This window comes from Balaenoptera musculus, chromosome 9 (assembly GCF_009873245.2).
Source record: "Balaenoptera musculus isolate JJ_BM4_2016_0621 chromosome 9, mBalMus1.pri.v3, whole genome shotgun sequence".
Lineage (NCBI taxonomy): Eukaryota > Metazoa > Chordata > Mammalia > Artiodactyla > Balaenopteridae > Balaenoptera > Balaenoptera musculus.
The window spans coordinates 6,760,004-6,780,475 of NC_045793.1; the positions used below are offsets into that span (position 1 = coordinate 6,760,004).

Genomic DNA, 20,472 nt, shown 5'->3' on the forward strand with positions numbered 1-20,472 from the left:
TCCATGGAGCCATAAAATAAAGAATGAAATAATGCCATTTGCAGCAACATGGATGGACCTAGAGATTATCATACTAAGTGAGGTAAACCAGACAGAGAAAGACAAATATCATATGGTATCATGTATATGTAGAATCTAAAAAAAATACAAATAAGCTTATTTACAAAACAGATCCAGATTCACAGACATGGAAAACAAACATGGTTACCAAAGGGGAAAGGGGGGAGGGATAAATTGGGAATTTGGAATGAACAGATAGACACTACTATATATAAAATAGATAACCAAGAAGGACCTACTGTATAGCACAGGAGACTATATCCAGTAGCTTGTAATAACCTATAACAGAAAAGAATCTGAAAAAAGAATATATATGTATGTATAACTGAATCACTTTGCTGTACACCTGAAACTAAGACAACATTGTAAATCAACTATACTTCAGTTAAAAAAAAAAAAAGACATTGTGCAAGAAAGAAGGAGAGGAAGTGAAAGAGACTGATACTGGGTAACACAGGATTGGGCGGAGTAAGAAAAAAAGAGGAAGGGAGAGGAAAATGGGAGTTCACGGAGATAGATGGTAACTTCCCTCTTGTCCCAGTTTCACTTCCTTAATTTAATCTCCATGTACCAAATCAAGATTATGCAACTCAGCTTTCTCATGTGTTTATTGCTCAAGAGACCCCCCCCACTATAGGTCACAGTTCATACTTCTTGGCCTGGAATTGACAGATTTACATCAGGCTGCAAACTTTCTTCGCAGCCCCATCTCCTTCTATTTTGCTACCTTATAAAGGACACAGCGATAGGCTTGGGGTCCTGAAAGTTCCCTTCCCTGCTCCGGCCCCAAACTCATTCTCTAAGCAATGTTGTTCATGTTATTCAATTTTCTGAATCTTATTTTTACTTCTTTAGATATAGAGATAATAATCTTTACTTCCCAGTGTGGCTGTTAAGTATTAAATGAGAAGAAGATATGAAACGCAGTGTTCAGCCAGAAGTAATTACATGGTAACGTACTTCGCGCCACCATGTAGCATAGTTCATCTGTGCACTTTTTCCCACCCATGCAATGCTTACTTCTACCTTCAAACCATCGTTCATGCCATTTCCTCCACCTGTCTGTTTTTCCCCAAAGCTCTCCACGTACTCCATCCTCCCATCCTTCAGAGAAAACCTCCTCTCTGACCTCCTGCACGGCAACTGGAGATCACTGATCATCCTCTTCCCCTGTCAATCAGACACTCCCTCCTTGGACGCCTCTTTTCCACAGGTGTCAGTCCTTGTCTTCTCATCAATATATGAGGACACCTGTAGAGATGAAGCCACGTTGGTTTCTTCTTTTTTCCCTTACATCATCCTCTGACGCATGACAGGCACATCAGAGACATCTGAGTCTACTTACTGTTTCTGTATATGGCCACCTACTCTGATCCCCAGAGTCATGGAAACTACCCCGATGAGCTACTTTGCAGACTTACTGTGTACTAGGCCAGCGCTGCTCAAAGCATGGGCCACGGACCAGCAGCAGCAGCATGACCCGGAAACTCGTTAGAAATGCAAAGTCCTGGGCTCCCTCCCAAACTTACCGAACCAGAAACTCCGGGAGTCCAGCAATCTGTGTTTTTACGAACCCTCCAAGTGAGTCTGATGCAAGGTAAAATCCCAGAACCACTGGGCTAAGGCATATTCTGTAGAAGGTCTTTCACCTCGGATTAAATCAGCTAACGGGAGACCAGAAACGGGATAGACAAAGCACATCTGAAATGTAAAGGTTTTGGGTGAGAAAGTCAGCATTGGACCCTCTCATCTGAGATGAACCTAAAAGAAAGAAAACGTAGAAGTGCTTTGGGCAATCAGGAAACGTCCTAGATGTCCTAGGTAGGGAGAAAGGCAGAAAGTTAAGGTGCCTCAGAGATGAAGCCCCACTTCTGTTCATAGTTGGGTAGAGGGCACATGATGGTAACCCAACTTCAACAACACAAATGATGGCAGTGCCCTAGGGCAGCACTCCTCAAAGTGAGGTCCTTGGGCCAGTAACATTAGTATCACCTGGGAACTTGCTAGAACTCCCACTTTTCAGGCTCCACCCAAATCCTACTAATTCAGAAACTCCAGGGATGTTGCCTAGCCCTATGTGTTTTCCCAAGTTCTTCAGGCGATTCTGATGCAGGCTAAGGCTTGGAAACCACGGTGCTAGGTGCTGGGGTACATGCTTTACATATATTTTTCCATTTAATGCTGACAATCCTATCAGTAGTTTAAGTTTTTTCCCATTTGAAGATGAAGGAAATTAGGGTCAGAATTGCCTAAGGACACATAGCTGGTTAATGGCCCAACAGGAATTGAAACGGTCAGATTCCAAAACCCCATTGAGTATACGGAGGATGTCTTTTGGTCATCGGTGGTCACTGATGGGCCCTGGGTAACTAAAAATGACGGAGCGGTTTGGGGGGACAGGTGGAAGACAGGAAGTTAGAACTAGACCAAATAGAGCAATCTGTACAATTTCAATGGATAATATTCAAATCCAGGACCTGGTAGCAAGTTAGATCTGAGGTGCCCATCTCTTTTAAAATATCCTGCACATCTGAGAGCAATGGGTCATAGGCTACACTAACCGAACCCTCCAGCCTATACCTGGTGTTTGAGGACTTGAAGCTTTAACTCTTTGCTTGAACTACTTCAAGCGCCTTTGACATCCTTCTAAGTCTCTCCCTGTGTGTTGTTTTCTTTGCCTAAGCACCCTCCTGGTGCAAGAGCTTTACTCAGAAGAGAGCAGTGACAGTTCAAGGATAGTGGGCTGCAGCTGATGTTTGGCAGAGGGGATTTCAGTCCCTTCAGATCATACCAGATAAATAGGCTTTCTGCCCTCTGGCAGGGTGGAGCTTGCCTCAGGAGCAGCTCGGGGTCTTGTGGTTTCCTTTCACAGACAGAATCGCAAACAGTTATTTTTCACTCTTGGTTAAAAAGAAACACCTAGACACCAAGTTCTTCTCAAGACATAGTTGAACTTAGAACAAGAAGTGAAAAATGAAAGTCTTATGCAGGAAGTGGTTGGAAAGGAAATGAAGGGCTGACAGGGTGCTGAGCACTGGGGAGGGTGTTAGGAAATAGATTGGGGCAGAGAGTTCAGTGGGCTCACCTCAAGGCTCACAGCCAGGGTCCTTCTCCAGCTCACTTGAACCACAATAGTTCTGTTTCCGTGCACTGAGGGGGTGGGGTGGGTGGGGAGGCAGAGGATGTGAGAGAGGACATTGAGGAGGACCCCAAAAAAGATACACAAATGCAGATGATGTAAAGCAGGATAGGGGACAGGGCTTTTGAATCCATTCTTCACATAACTCACAATCGGGGCCATGGCACTATGACCCCAAGTCAATCTCAGAGTGAGTTTCCATTGTTTTGCAAGAAAACATTCAGGATCCAAACTTGACAAATGCCTGCCTCAATCTCCAGCCTCATTTCTACACAATCTGACTTCCTGCCTCTAGGTTCTAGCCATCCTTGCCTTCCTTAATACCTGAGAGTTCCATGCTGTCACTTGCCTTGGAATATGCTGCTACTTATTCCTGGAAACACCTCCAATCCCTTTCCTCACTCACTCTTCAAGTTCAGCTCAAACAATTTTACTTTTTCTCAGAAGTCTTTCCCGGCTACCCCCTCCCATTAGTTTAGTTTATCCTTTATACATTCCCAATGGCACCCTGGCATTTTCCTTCATAACATTCACTATGCTATAGTCTTTGTTCAACGTCAGGCTTGCCGAAGAAAGGAAGAGGTGATGGTGAAAGGTAGTGATGGTAAAAATCTTGTTTTCTTAAAAGATAGAACCAGAATTCTTCTGGAGTGCAAGTATCTATTCGAGAAAAACACCATGGTTGATACGTTTGGAAGGAAAATGAGACCCCAAACCAGATACAGCTAGGACCAGGGAAATCAACGGAAAAAGAATTTTCTTTGTTTTAGAAATGAATAAGATCATTCATGAAGAAATGCAAAAATTCTAAATTAACTGTTATCAAATAGAAGCCAGCAATAACTTAGATGAGAAAGATTAGTCCCAAATATGCAAAGAAGGTTCAATATCAGGAAATATTTTCATATAATTTAATGTATTATAAAGCTGTGGAGCAACATAATCCAATTATCACCTTAGTGTTGGAAGGTAATTTGGTAAAATTCAGCATCTAATAACTGGTTACTTTTTAAAAATAATAAAAATTTCCATCTCAACCTCAAAGCCCACACCTTATTTAACTGGAAGCATTGAGGTATTGCCACAAAAGTGAGAAACAAGTTAAGGAGGCCTACGATATTGGGATTGTTGAACATTCTTCTGGATACTAGCCACAATAAACTAACAGTGGACAAAATTGGATGGTTTTTTTCAAAACTCCAAGAGGAAGAGGTAAAATGATCATTTTCGGCCACATAAAGAACTTCTACAAATCAATATCAGAAAGATTAACAACAGAATTTAAAAATGAGTAACAAACATATGAGAGGATAATAAAAAAAGACATAGTTCTTTAACATACGAAAAATAACTCGACCACATTCATGTTGAGTAAGGCATATAAAAAAATCACATGAATACAAGTTTTCATTGATCAGATTGGCAGATAAAATTATAAACAAGGATATAGGGAAATTAACAAAATGCTGGTGTAACTAGTTTGGTTAAAATTTTTATTGTGGACAATTCATTAATATCTATCAAAATGCATCTACCAATTGTCTAGCAATTCCAACAATTAAACAATTAAAAACATAGCTAAGCAACATGGGCAGGAGACAGGATACTGTCAGGAAGCAGCTGAGATAGGACCGCAGTTCACTCTACATCCTCTTTCCCAGCCTCGCATGCAATGTGATCATTTTTACTAGTATGCACAGTCGGATTTGCTGTAATGGATTTGCAATTCAGATAATGAATTTGGGGTAAAGCTGTTTATAGCAAATGTTCAAATTGATACTGTATAGCAAATGTTCAAATTGTGGGAGTTTGGACTGTGAGGGACACCTATCAGTACCTGTAACTGAGTCTAGGATAAACCCAGACACCCACGGTAATCAAAGGGAAATGAAAAATTATTTTTAGAAATACTGAAAAAAGTAAATTGTCTGGCTATAAAATGAATTCTTTAAAATTTATTTTATTCCTCCATACAAAATAGAAGCCCTTTAGAAAACAGACTGAAAGGGGAAATTATGACAGAATAGCAACACAAAAACTTAAGTTCTAAGGAATAAACTTGGTAAGAAATATGTGTGCTCTACATAAAGAGAGACATAATATTCTAGTGAAAGACATAGAAACTGCCAGACATTTTCCCACAATGTTGTAACACTTTACACTCTCACCAACAATGCAGATTTCTGATTGTTCCACATCCTCCTCTGCTGTCTATCTTTATTTTTTATTTTTAAAATGTTTATTTTTTTCCTCCAGCTTTATTGAGATACAGTTGACAATAAAACTGTAGAAATTTAAAGTGTACAACTTGATGATTTGACATAGGTACATTTTGTGAAATGATGATCACAATCGGGTTAAATGCCACATCTATCATCTCCCATAGTTACCTTATTTGTGTATGAGGTGAGAATGGTTAAGATCTGCTGTCTTAGCAAATTTCAAATATACACGGCAGCATTATAGTCGCCAGGCTGTACATTAAATCCCCACAACTTATTTATCTCATAACTGAAGGCTTTTACCCTTTGACCAGCATCTTCCCAAACCTCTAACCCCTGGTAATCAATCACCATTATACTCTCCGTTTCCATGAGTTCCACTTTTTCTTTTTAGATTCCACTTATAAGTGAGTTTATACAGCATTTGTCTTTCTCTCAGTTAATTCACGTAGCATATGCCTTAAGTTTCATCCATGTCTTTGCAAATAACAGGATTTCCTTCTTTCTCATGGCTGAAAAATATCCCATTACATACAGCTTAGACATATTTATCCATTCATCCATTAATGGACACAGATTTTTTTCCCATATCTTGACTAGTGAATAATGCTGCAGTGAACATGGGAGTGCAGGTATCACCTCAAGATTCTGATTTTGTTTTCTTTGGATGCATACCCAGAAGACGGATTGCTGGATCATGCAGTAGTTCTATTTTTAATTTTTTTAGGAACCTCCATACTGTTCTCCATAGTAGCTATACCGATTTACATTCCCACCACCATGTGAATTCTCCACATCCTCACAAACACTTCTCTCCTGTCTTTGTGATGATAGCCATCCTAACAGGTGTGAGGTGATATCTCATCGTGGTTTTGATTTGCATTCCCCTGATAATTAGTGATGTTGAGCACCTTTTCATGTACTTATTGGCTATTTGTATGTCTTCTTAGAAACGATATCTATTCAGGTGCTTGGCCCATTTTTTAATTGAGTTATTTGTCAGGATACTTATCCAATAACTTTCTTTTATAAACCAAAAATATTTTGGGTATTCAAAAGAGCAATATTTTAAGCTTTTATTCTAAAAAAATGTTTTTATATAAGTACTTTAGTGAATTTTACATGTGATTTAGAAAATTGATGGGTTTTGAATTTGATATTGCATTATATGTTTTCATATAAAACAATAAGAAATAGGTCCCTGTTAGTATTTTGACACAGAATGGTTTGTTTTTAGGAAGAGATTACTGATATTAAGTAGAAGACTGCATAGCAAAGGATGTGGAAGAATGCAAAACAGTGATAATAGTTAGTGTGTGACAAAGCAGTGGTGTCCACCCGTGTCCCGGGACTCCACTGCGTTTCCCAACCTCTCTTATAATGAGGTCGGGACCTGTGATTTTTTCTCATCAGTGGTTGGGAGAGAAAGCAAAGTGCATCACTACTAATCTGGGATATTTAAAGGCTATCTAAGTCCCACATTTTCTCTGCCCCTGCTGTGGTGAACGTCATATAAATAAGGGAATAAAAGCATTTGAGTGATTTCAGCTTTAACCCCTTGGGTCATTCTTCCTGAATGTAGAGACTCAGATTATTATTGTAGACACTGCCTAGATCATTGCTTCCCAGGGGTGCCTCCCTGACATTGCAGAGCTGGGCAGGAAGGAAAAGCAGGGAAACCACGAGTGACTTATTTCCAAATGCGCTGATGGACATGACTGTTACAGTCAGACAGACATGGGCTTCTCCCGGGTTCCCCTTTCTGTACCCTCCCCGCTCTGCATAGTGCCCTGTCCTGTGCCCCTCACACCCACGCTCTTTCTGCCCCCCAGCCCAGTGGCACTTGCCTTTAGGACAGTCACTGCTGCGGTGTGGATGAGGTGTCATTCCTCCTGGGGGGAGTTGAGGGGTGTTCATTCAGGCAAACCTGTAACTGTGGGGACGCAGCCCGGGTGGGAAGCAAGCAAATCTACCAGCATCCCTGGCGCCCCTTTTTTTCCTGTCCAGTTTAAATGATTCAAACATTGGTTTTTTCACTATTGAGAAAAAACAGTCCACGTGACAACAAATTATTCATTAAATTTTGCCATTTTAACTATTTTTAAAAAGAGAATCACAGGCATGTGCTGGGGCTCACTTGCAGTGGGGAAACTCAGTGGAGATTCAAGAGAGGAAGAAGCAGACTAGGTTTCCGGTTTTCTGGGTTGTTGTTTTTTTTTTTTTTTCTCTTCAAGCTGAACGGGCAAGTCACAGATTTCACTGGGGAGGCTTCTGTTTCTTTCAACAATAACTCAGGTAAGCCCACACTCAAGAAAGTTCTGCAGTGTTGATTTCTAGCTCCCAGGCTAAAGAAAAAAATTTTAAACAAATTTGCCCTATTTTCAGGGAAACAATTTAGAGTGATGGCATTTGGCTTAAGTGAAGCCAGTTTACAGGACCTGTAAACTTCATGGAATTTAGATTACCCATTACTGGCAAAGAGAGCTTCCTCTGCATAGAGCCAATAAAAAGTGCTAACTGGGAAGAATTTGGTCATTAACTCATGCATTTTCTCTGCCTTGTCGCTTGGTACAGGCTGCCAGTCTTAAGTTACTTCTCTCTGTGTAGGAAAAGGAACTAAATGGCAAGGCTTCTTCATGGAAAGAGGAAAATTCAAGTAATTAACGGATCAAATGAAGTGTATTTCTGGTTTAAAGGACAGTGTACTTTTCTGGAGTCGTGTTCTTAATTCATTGAGCCTCTCAGCAAGGACTCAGCGTGGAGGGAGGGGTTGGGTGAGGTGGGGAAGGAGCGAAAGAAAGAGCAGTCTGAACCTGGGACCCAAGGCAGACCTAGAAAGGAGGCAGAAGGAAGGGAAGGTGTGTGGCCACGGAAAGCAAGAGTGGGCAGGGAGGTCCTGCAGGGAGGAGGGAAAGTGGAGGAGAGGTGGGCATGGAGATAAGAAGAAGTAGGTGGGGCGACAAGCGAAACCCATTTTCTGACTCACTGGGTTGACTCTGAGCAAGTGACTAAATTTCTCTGTAAAATAGAGATAGTACTTCTTTCCACCCACCTCCTCAGCTTTTTGTAGACAAATGAGGCATGGTTGTGAACGTGCTCTAGAAATATAAGGTTCTCTCATGAGTCGTAGCTCAAAAATGATAGTTTTTTAATTGGTCTCTGGTCTCTCTGTCCCTCAGGAACTGCCATGGGCCAAAAGGAATGCAGTCACTCTGGTAAGAAAGTGACTTCCTGTGTGTGCCTGTTTTACCCATTCTGTGCTTATTTTGCATAAAAATCATGCTATCCTCTTGAAGCAAAGTATAAGCGAGCAGCAGTTTCTTCACTAGAGAGAATCATTTCACAATGCTCATTTCAGTATTTTCCTGGTCCAACCATTTCACTGGTGGTCGGGACCACACCTCTGCCCAGCCATGGTCAGAGGAGCCATCTCTGGCCCTGGAACAGTCAGGTTACTTTCCCCACCTGGAGATGGAACCCACAGGATTGGCTACACGTCTCTCATCTCCAGAAAATTTGCCTTTTACAGGGCCAGAACTGGGTGATATAGGCAAGCTTTGAATGACAAGGTATGTTTTTAATTCTAACTCATCCTCCAAATATGTTTTTCTAGGAGCCAACATGGCAATGCCCTGCAGACCTAGAGAAATCTAGAGTTTTAAAAATCATTATTTTATTTGATAATAGAGTTAGCTTCTATTTCATAAATACCATACATTGTGAGAGTGTCTTTTCCCAGACTTTTCCTTATCATTAAAAATATTCCATTGGCATGATCAGTGTGGTAATAACAAAGCAAGCTTGCTCTATTTTTTTTCACCTTTGCTTTTTTTTAATTGAAATATAGCTGATTTACAATGCTGTGTTACTTTCAGTTTTACAACAAAATGATTCAGTTATACACACACACACACACACACACACACACACACACACATACATATGAATAGATTTTTAGATTCTTTTCCATTGTAGGTTATTACAAGATATTGAGTATAGTTCCCTGTGCTGTACAGTAGGTCCTTGTCGGTTATCTATTTTATATATAGTAGTGTGTATATTTTAATCCCAAACTCCTAATTTATCCCTCCCCTGCCCGTTTCCCTTTTGGTAGCTGTAAGTTTGTTTTCTATGGCTGTGAGTCTATACCTGTTTTGTAAATGAGTTCATTTGTATCATTTTTCTTAGATTCCACATATAAGCGATATGATGTGGTATTTGCCTTTCTCTTCTAAGTAAACTTGCTCTTAGCAGGACCATATACAAAGAGCCAACAAGCTCAACATGCCAGAGGATCGGAGCTGAGAGTCATTCTGGTGGGCAAAACCGGAACCGGCAAAAGTGCTACAGGCAACAGCATCCTGGGGAAGCAAGCATTTGAGTCCAGGCTGAGTGCCCAGCCCTTGACGAAGACCTGCAGTAAAAGTCGGGGAAGCTGCGGGGACAGAGAGATGGTTGTTATTGACACACCAGACATGTTTTCTGGGAAGGACCCCTCTGATTCCCTGTACAAAGAGGTACACAGGTGCTACTTACTCTCCACACCAGGACCCCACGTGCTGCTCCTGGTGACACAGCTGGGCCGATTCACCACCGAGGACCAGCGGGCTGTGCAGAGGGTGAAGGAGATCTTTGGAGAGGATGCCATGAGGCACACAATTGTCCTCTTCACCCGCAAGGAAGACCTCAAGGGAGGCTCCCTGATGGATTACATCCATGGCTCAGATAACAAAGCCCTAAGCGCGCTGGTGGCTGCGTGTGGGGGGCGAGTGTGTGCCTTTAATAACCGTGCTAAAGGGAGCAGTCGGGATGACCAAGTGAAGGAGCTAATGGCCTTGACTGAGAGCCTAGTGATGGCGAAAAGGGGTGACCACTACAGCAATAGGTTGTACAGCCTAGTAACAGGGTCTGAATGTGGAACTGTGCAGTCAGAGGAGAGATTACAGGATTTCAAAGAGAGCTTTATAAAGTACATGGAAATTCAGAGACATTCAACCATGGTCAAAGCCCTAATCCTAATAGTGATGTGTATTTTATTGTGTATCCAGGTGTTTGTCAGATTGCAAACTCTGTTATTTTGTGTATTGCACGGAATGTGCAATTTCTTTTACTGCTTACTGTTTAGCATGTGCAATTTATTCTGTAGCTTACTGTTAATTATACCCCAAAATTTAATGATAATTTTTAGAAAGACCATTAGACTGGAATGCAAGACTCCTATATTATAGTTACGATCAGTGGTTCTTTATCCACTGTCATTTAGTGGGTGAATCACAGTGCCTCCCCTGTAAAAATACAGTGCCTGACAGCACTAAACGTTTGAGATTCTGTGAAGTGCTTAAGTCTTAACATCATTCTATTTGTTAGGGAACCAAATGATTTTAAAAGTTACTGTTTGTTTTGAAATATATCTTTTGAAAGTTGTAAACATAAAATCCCTCTCATTTGCAAATCTCTAAAGTCAGTTTTATGTTCCTAAAAACTCCTTTTCTTCATTATACTATTACTATTTCTACTGAATATAACAAAAATAACAATAAAATTTCTACTGGGTGCAGTAAAATAACAAGTAAGCTGTAAAGTTCCTGAGATCACATGTCTTTAAGTCTGTGCTATGGTTTTACCCTCAGAAGATGGTAAGTGAACACGTGGCTCATTTGTGTAACACAACCAACGCATGCTCAACAATCACACACGGACACACTCACACATCAGTAGTCTGTTTTATGTGCATCAAATTTGCTTAACATTGAAAGAGGTTCAGCCAGATTTTAGCCCTGGTACCCATTCCCAGTTAGCATTGAAACACACATAGAGGCTTACGCTTCAGACAAGATGATGGACTGAATATTTTTGGGCATCATCCTGTTAAATGCAACTAGAATTTTTTAAAATAAACACAAGCTTTATGACTGATGAGCTCACTAGAAAATTAGGAAAACTCCAAGAAGAAAGCAGACAATACACATAAAAAGGATGTGGAGCTAAAAGGGGAGTTGAGAGCCATGAGGACAGACAAACCCAGAACGCAGGGTTGACCTACAGACAAACGCCTACATCAATCCCGAGATGAAGAAACTCAGCCTTGGGTTGTTGGTAAAGTCAGAGAGCTGATTCTGAGGTCTCCGATCCCCAGACCCAAACCTATATTAAACCTTCCCTAATATTATAAATTCTAATGTTATAAATTAATATTTAAAGTCTTTTTTAACCAAATGTGCTGTTTTTTTATTTCTTCTTATGCTCATTTTTGTATGCTGTGCTTTTCAAGGAATTTTTCCATTATACTTAAGTAGTTGAATTTATTTGCAGAAACATAAAATATTTTATCATCCCTTTAATATGTACAAGAACTAAATTATTGGGTTGGCCAAAAAGGTCGTTTGGGAACCCAAAAGAACTTTTTGGCCAACCCAATACTTGTTCCTCTTCGAATTCTGATATTGGCAATTTATGATTATTTCTTTTTGTTTGATCAGCCTGGCTAGAAGTTTAATTTTATAAGTTTTACAAAAATCTAACTTTGATTTTCTCCTTTATATTTTCTCTGTTCCATTTCATTGCGCAGTTTTAAAAATGTCTTTTGCCCAGAATTTTTTAATTTCAAAGAAGTTCAACTCATCAATTTTTTCTTTCATAAATCATGCTTTTAGCGTTTTATCTAAAAAGTCATCACCAAACCCAAGATCACCTAGATTTTCTCCAGTGTTATCTTCTAGGAATTTTATAGTTTTACATTTATATCCATGATCTCTTTTGAATTGATTCTTGTGAAAGGTATAAGGTCTGTGACTAGATTCTTTTTTTTTTTTTTTTTTTGCATGTGGATGTCCAGCATCATTTATTGAAAAGTCTGTGCTTTTTCAACCTAAGTGTCCACTGACAGATGAATGGATAAAGAAGATGTGGCACATATATACAATGGAATATTACTCAGCCACAAAAAGAAAGGAAATTGAGTTATTTGTAGTGAGGTGGATGGACCTAGAGTCTGTCATACAGAGTGAAGTAAGTCAGAAAGAGAAACACGAATACCGTATGCTAACACATATATATGGAATCTAAAAAAAAAAAAATGGTCATGAAGAACCTAGGGGCAAGACGGGAACAAAGACACAGACCTACTAGAGAATGGACTTGAGGATACAGGGAGGGGGAAGGGTAAGCTGGGACAAAGTGAGAGAGTGTCATGGACATATATACACTACCAAATGTAAAATAGATAGCTAGTGGGAAGCAGCCGCATAGCACAGGGAGATCAGCTCGGTGCTTTGTCTTTTCGTTTTGTTTATGGTTTCCTTTCCTGTGCAAAAGCTTTTAAGTTTAATTAGGTCCCATTTATTTATTTTGTTTTTATTTTCATTACTCTAGGAGGTGGGTCAAAAAGGATGTTGCTGTGATTTATGTCAAAGAGTGTTCTGCCTATGTTTTCTTCTAAGAGTTTTATAGTGTCTGGCCTTACATTTAGGTCTTTAAGCCATTTTGAGTTTACTTTTGTGTATGGTGTTAAGAAGTGTTCTAATTTCATTCTTTTACATGTAGCTGTCCAGTTTTCCCAGCATCTGTTATTGAAGAAGCTGTCTTTCCTCCATTGCATATTCTTACCTCCTTTGTCAAAGATAAGGTGACCGTAGGTGCAGGGGTTTACCTCTGGGCTTTTTGTCCTGTTCCATTAATCTATATTTCTGTTTTTGTGCCAGTACCATACTGTCTTTATTACTGTACTTTTGTAGAATAGTCTGAAGTCAGGGAGCCTGATTCCTCTAGCTTCGTTTTTCTTTCTCAAAACTGCTTTGGCTATTTGGGGTCTTTTGTGTTTCCATAAAAATTGTAAAATTTTTTGTTCTAGTTCTGTGAAAAATGCCATTGGTAATTTGATAGGGGTTGTATTGAATCTGTAGATTGCTTTGTTGCCCCATATTTTCATTGTTCCTCTTTTTTTCATTTTTGTGTGTTGATTTTTTTCAAAATTATTCCATTTCCTCTCCTCTTTTGCCCTTTTGTTTTTTAAGTGGTTGCTCTAGAAACTAAAGTATTTATCCTTAACATATTATCCTCTACCTTGAATTAAGAGTGGACCACTTCAAAGAAGATATTATTAAAAGAACCTTATGAAAGTGTACTTGCATCTAATCTCTACCCTTCCTTTGTGATATTGTCATTTTTTGCTTCTTCATATGTTAGAAACTCACAATAGGTTATTAATATTTTGCTTTAGTCAATTTCATTTTTAAGAAACTAAGCAATAATCATACAGTGATGTGTATAAAATTGATGACTGATTTAAAAAAGAAAAAAGAAAAAAAGAAACAGTAAAAAACAAAAATAAATAAATAAATATAGACAGTTGTTATTTGTCAAAGATAGATGAAAGTAAAAAGAAAAGAACTTTGTCTTGCAAGGCAAAATGAAGTCACGAGCACAAGTTTATTTTCACTTCGATTTTGATATCCCAGCTTATAACTGGGACTGTACACTGAATTTTAGAATAAAAAACAAATTAAAAAAATAAAAAAATAAAAAAAAGAAACTAAGCAATAATCAAAATAGCAGTCTTTTCATATTTCCCACATATTTAAATTTTCCAGAAAACTTTATTCTCTCCTGTTGATCCAAGTTTCTATCTGGTATCTTTCTCCTTCAGCCTGAAGAATTGTGGGACAAATTCTTTTTGCTTTTCTATCTTAAAATATCTTTTTTCAATCTTCATATTTGGAGGGTAGTTTTGCTGGGCTGATCTTTCATTTTCCTTCAGCATTTTAAATATATTGATATTCCAATGTTTTCTGGTTTGCATTATTTCTGATAGGAAATTATTATTCTTATATTGTTTCCCTGTGTGTAATGTGTCTTTTTTTCCTCCCCTGGTTAATTTTAAATTATTCTCTCTCTCTCTTTCTTTCTTTTTTTGGTTTTTGTTTTTAGCAGTTTGACTGTAAAGTGCCTGGATTTTGGTTTTCTTTGTATTTCCCACATAAAGTTAAAATTTTTGGATTTATGGGTTGAAGTTTTTCATCAAAATTTAAAAATTTTGGTCATTATATATTCAAATATTTTTTCCTACCAGTTCAGTCTTTTCTTCTCCTTCTTGGATTCTAATTACATTAGACTGTTTGATACTATCCCAGTGATCACTAGTGCTGTGTTTGTTTATTTTTTATATTTTCCTTTTATGCTTTAGTCTCAATAAATTCTCATGGCCTGTCTTCAAGTTCATAGGTCCTTTCTTCAATGTTCAATATGTTATGAGGTCCAGCCAATAAATGTTTTGTTTTCCAAATATTTTATGTTCTATTTCCAGAATTAATGCTTTTGATTTTATATGTCTCTCATGAAATTCTTCAACTCTTAACCCATTATATTTATTTTTCTATAACTTCTTTAACACTTTTATGATAGCTATTTTAAAGTCCTAAGTTCCAATGAATGAGTCATCGGTGGTTCTGCTTCTAATGTTTAATCTTTTGATTATGAGCTGTATTTTCCTGACTCTTCATATGTCACATAAATTTATATTGCAGACAATAAAACTGAAGTCTAAAGCTTATGTTTCCCCAGGTTTGGTTTATTTTATGGATAGTGCAAGTTCATTTATCTGTCTAGTGATTACACTGATCACATCATTGGCTCCAGTGCTTGAGTTGAAATGAGAATGAGCCACCATTAAATCAATTAAGTTCACTTCAGATTCATACTACACATAACAATCTCTTATGTAAGCAACATTTTATCTAATCAACATTTGAACTGAGAAAGGTGTAAGGCTCTAATTTGAAATGGCTTTACCTCACTAGCAGGGCCTAATGGGATAGAATAATTTCTCATTATTTTCTTAACCCTTCCCCATTGCTGCTTTCTTAGGAAAAAATATTGTGATGAGAACAGGAGGAGTTTTCCAGATAGACAATTTAGCATTGCCTTTAGGATCATACAGATTCCAACCTATTTAGATAACCCACATTGTTGTCAAATGAGCATCTGACTTCTCCTCCAATCTGCAAAATCTGTCTGTGACAAGCCAATACCTCCAAATGTTTATATCCACACCAAGTACTTACCCCAGGTATAGAAGGCTCCCCAGCTCTCTCCTCACCTATAAAGGGCTCTTTTATATCTAGAATTCAGTTCCTCGGTGCTTCCTTGCTTCCACCATCCTTTGACATAGAGAACTATATTTTCATTCTGTCCAATTCTTGTTGTCAGTGTGGAAGCTGAGGGCTTTTGAATCTTTCTCCAACTTAACCAGAAGCAAAAAATCCCACATTTTAATGGATTCTTTTTCTTTTTCATATTTTCTGTAGCTTGTCTTTAATAACAACACACTTTTCAGCTAGCATTCCACTTTTCAAACATTTGTACTGTTTTCTTCTTAATGGTTCCAGAACTATAAGGTCTCTGGTGTTCTATTCTCAGTCCTTTTTTCTTCATATCCTACACATTTTCTCTGAGTGTTTTTTGCCCATTCATTTGTTTTCTGGCACGCTGGTATTGCTTCAAATATACCCCCTCCCAGTCCTTTCTCCTGGTCTTTTATTAACTGAAACTCATCCTAAGTTCTTGCACAAGTCTCAGTTTGTGTTAACATTAGCATCTCTCTCACTTGGAACTTTTATTTTCTATCTTGGACTCCAGTGTCCCACTGTACATAACATTCGAATATGAAACACACAACGTTTTACTTCTGATTTGGCTTATAAACTTCCATCTCCTTTTATGTTATGCTATCAAACTAGGAAGCTTGCCCTGGTGCTTGTCCTATGAAACTGAATCCTGGATGACACCTACTTCACTGGTACTTCTAACAAGTAAACCTTGGTGGCCACAACCTCTCTCTCTTCCACAAAAAGAAAGTAGGATCTACATGACACTAAAATAGTCCTTCTAAATGCTGGTGCATAGTGGGGCCAATGTCTTTCTGATAGTCAATATTTGATTGAAGATATATTTCCCTATAATCTCCTCTCCTGAGATGCTATTTGGATAGTTCTTATTCCTTTCTAGCCCTGGGGATGCTGATAGTTGAGCTCTTGCCATATCTAGAAAAGGCAGGGAGACATCAGGGATGAAGAATGATCCCAGAAAATTTGAACTTCTTATTATTCTGTTCTGAAGGTCTGTTCAGGAAGGATGTTTTTCTTCTGTGTCATTTTTACTGGATTTATAAGGATAGAGAAGAAAATGATAAACGTGCAAGTCTGAAAGGAGAAGAAGGAAGAATGGAAATAGAGAGGAGAGGAAGCAGGAGCCCTGGATGGTTCTGAGACCCAGTAGTCTCAGGGCCTTGGCCTTGGATAGGTTTCCACAACCGATGGCAAGTCGGAGAATACCAGGGGACCAAGCCCAGAGACAATGGCAAATAACCAAAAGCTAATCAGAATGCAGAGGAAAATGGAGACAGACAGTTACTTTGGAGTAGGAAGGCGATCCCAGAAAGCACTAGTAGGGCTGTGGGAATGTGAGACAGGGAAGGGAAAGGAGCCGCCCCAGGTTGTGTTCATGAGCATGTTACCACTGTAGACAATGGTGAGGGGGTTCCCACCACAGACAATTGCGTCTCCGTCCTGCCGGGGACCACAGCTGTTGGTCCAGAATATACCTCAGTGTTATCCCACTTGGTGGGCAGTGCACAATTTAGTAAGCAAGGAAACTGGGGTATTTATCCACTAACTTCTCACTGTCACAGATTGAGGTCTGCTCCTAGGGACCTTAGCTCTCTGATGACTTCAGGCTGCTCCGTGCACTAGCCAAGCATCCTCTCGTAACCAGGTAAATCCTCAGTCAGAGAGTCACAACTGGTTGAAGGAAGACACCACATGCGTGCATGAGAACACTGAATGGCAAGGAGATGTCAAAGAGGCACTGAAAGCATCTTCATGAAAGGTACATGTTGGGTGTCAAAGACTTCGTCAAGACTGGTCTATGTGGCCTGGACTAGGGTGCAGCCAGTGAGGAGCCATGTGCACCTCAGTCCTAAGGAAGTACTCACTCCCAGGGCCCTTCACCTGTAGGGCTGGCACTTGAGAGACCTTGGCAGTGAGTGCCTCCTTCAACTTTGTGCCCTGGACACCAAACTTGCCTCACACTAGTCCTGGCCCTGCTGATCTAGTGGGAGAATGAGAGACTCCTGGCTTCAATGATGCTGAATGGAAACAATGGGAGTGTCAGTCATTCGAGAGATTCTGTACCTGAAATAAAGAATGGAAAATAGTGGAAGTTGGGTCTCTTTCCTACCTGAAGAAATGGGCTGGAAAGAAAGAGATGAAAAAGCAGGCCCCAGTCCATAGAATAGGGCTCAGGACAGCCCTCCTTCCCACACACAGGGACAGTCAACTCCAGAAAGTTTGAGTTAGGTTGGTGACCTGACCAGTCCTAGGGCCAGTCCTTTTGTAGCCTGTTCACCACACCATTGGCTCTTCTGCTGACCTCACTCTCACGGCCCTCTTGAGAGAAGACAGAATAACTAGAATTGCTGATACCAACACAGATGACCAGACTAAGCCTCCTCATAAGGCTAATTTAGGAATTGTGTAAAGGTATCCATCCTCAACATACCGGCTAGCTTCAAGTCCTTCAGTAGCTGAGACTTCCTTTCTCAGATAAAACTCTGCTTCTGGATTTTTCTGACAGAATGGACCCCAGAGGAGCACTGGCCACATGGGTGTCCAGTCAATGGACAGCTGTTGAGAAAAGCTACCATGTTCTTTGTTCTGGGGCAGGAGGCTCTCTGGACTTATTTGATATGGGGAAAAAATGCTACAGGGTAAAAAGTCATTGAAGATTAGATCACTAAACAGTTCTAGAAGGAGAGTCAGGCCTCGGCGTCCTACAACACCCTTCCCTTCCTCAGGTATGACAAGATATTTGGTATCGAGGGGCCCTGCTGGAGACACACACCACTTGAGTCACAACAGGAGGGAGGTTTTGTAAGGGAAATGCTTTGAGTCACAACAGGAGGGAGGTTTTGTAAGGGAAATGCTTTAAGCCCACAATGAATGTTCCTGTCTCTTTAAGTCGTCACCACCACCTAACCCTCCCTCTGCGCTTTCCAGAGCTCTGAGTCTCAAAGGCCTGAGACTTCCTCTGTGCACACTGGGAGAAAACAGCCTGCCGCACTCACAACCGAAGGGAAAGCAGAGATCAGGGCTTTCTCAGATCACCTGTCAGAGTCTGTCACCAGGAAAGGCGAGCCCCGGCAGGGGACAGGAGCTGCGACCAAGCAGAAGGAACATGGCTCTGAGAGCATTTACTGTCTGAGCACCTGGGTTCCAGCAGGCACCATGCGGGTAAGTAAGAGCCGGAGCCATTAAGATGGGGCGTCCAGATCTGTAAAGATGTCACAAGTTTCCAGTAGAGGAAGTTCAAAAGAAGGTTTACGAGCCTCTTCTCCAGTCTGGAGGACACACATTCCTGTCTCCTTCCACACTCCCTCCATACAGTAAGAGAAGTGTGTGCTGGAACCACATCTAGGAATAAAATACATTTTAAAAGGCATTCAACATTGCCCAAACGGCATTTTCAGCACAGGTAGAAGATATTTCTGTGGCCCCCAAAGCAGTCTAACTTCAGAGCAAGTTACAATGTGGTGAGTCAGGATACCATCAGAATTCACCCCCCAGATTCTCCCTCTGTCCACAGGAGGGGACGCTCAAGAAATTTAAGAGGTCCAGAACTAGGTCTTCAACCCCTCTCCCTGCATGACCCCTTACATGTCTGCTCCCTAATTCAGGTCTCTCCCACGCCAGCTGCAGGGACACCTCAATTTCATCATCTGTACAGTGAAGGGGTCTGAATAAATAGCTCGTTTCCAAACTCTGATTTGTGGACTGATTACATCAGATACATCAGGTTCATAAATCGGAATTTCTGAGCATGGTCCCCCCAGAATGGACATTTTTAAAGAACACTCAAGTAATTCTGAAAATCAGCAAGTCTGAGAGGCACTGAACTACATGAACTTTGAATTTTCAGAGTGTTCCGAATACAGGATTCTACATGTTTTACGTAGTTCAATAACTAAGAACAATTTGTCGTCCCAGATTGCAGTGGGAGCTCACCTCCTTCCTGAAAATTATTTTAAATGATTTTAACCCCCTTTTCAAACTATATGTAAAGTCCAGTCACCTACTCGAGAGTTCTGTGGATTCCCTGTAACTCACTTCCTCATTTCCAGCTTTGACGAGGACATCTTGCTTTAGCTAAATTTTTCTTCTTGGCTCTGAACCTTGCGGCTCTTTCTTCATTTCTGCTCTGGTGTCAATTATAGGAGTTTGTTGATTTCTAGACACAAAATAACTAATCACATTATGTGATTTACCCCTGGGGTAAACTTTACAGAAAGCTCTGGGCGGGGTGTAACAGGGGGCAGCGGCAGAAGAGTTACTACAGAAACACCGACAGCTTTGGTTTGAGTTCTAGGCAAACCTGCCATCTGAGTCCTTTGGCCAGAGACAGGTTATTCAGCCAACCTCTCCCTTTGCTTTTGCTTCGTTGTTGGTGCCAGTAGGGGGTGAACACAGTTACCTGTAGGAACCAGGTGGGCGACACGAAGAGGTAGAATTTGAAATGGACGTTGAAGCACAGGACAGGACTCAGGCAGAAATGTGTGGTGGGATGAATGGTCCTAGGAATGAACGCACGAGGTGGGTTGGCAAAGGCCCTGAAATCTGCTGTCTGTGGAGGGGCTGACTGGGGAGGGGATTAGGTGGAAATGAGGCTGGAGTAGACGGAGGAGAGACTGTGCTCTCGTGCTCAGGCGCTTGTGTGATCAGGCAAACTTGACCACAGAATGTTTAATTGTATTAAATAATGTTTGAGTGGGTATTTTACTTCAAAAAGGTCACCACAGAACATTGAGTAGAGTTCCCTGTGTTATGCAGTAGGTTCTTATTAGTTATCTATTTTATACATAGTAGTGTATATATGTCAATCCCAATCTCCCAGTTCATCCCACCCACCCCCGTCCCCCCTTGGTATCCATATGTTTGGTCTCTACACCTGTGTCTCTATTTCTGCTTTGCAAATAAGTTCATCTGTACCATTTGTCTAGATTCC

The 20,472-nt window shown here is 40.3% G+C and overlaps 1 protein-coding gene across 2 annotated transcripts; it reads left to right on the forward strand.

Annotated features, from left to right (window-relative positions):
* The first annotated feature begins 7,311 nt into the window (after positions 1 to 7,311).
* On the forward strand, positions 7,312 to 10,660 carry LOC118900949 (GTPase IMAP family member 2-like). 2 transcript variants are annotated; one of them, XM_036863851.1, is made up of 3 exons: positions 7,312 to 7,716; positions 8,601 to 8,636; positions 9,673 to 10,660. In XM_036863851.1, the coding sequence occupies exons 2-3, from the start codon at positions 8,609 to 8,611 to the stop codon at positions 10,647 to 10,649; spliced, it is 1,005 nt and encodes a 334-aa protein (XP_036719746.1). In that variant the 5' UTR covers positions 7,312 to 7,716; positions 8,601 to 8,608; the 3' UTR covers positions 10,650 to 10,660. The 2 variants fall into 2 exon arrangements, with proteins under 2 accessions (XP_036719746.1, XP_036719747.1); XM_036863852.1 differs by having other exon boundaries at positions 9,676 to 10,660.
* The last annotated feature ends 9,812 nt before the right edge of the window (positions 10,661 to 20,472 follow it).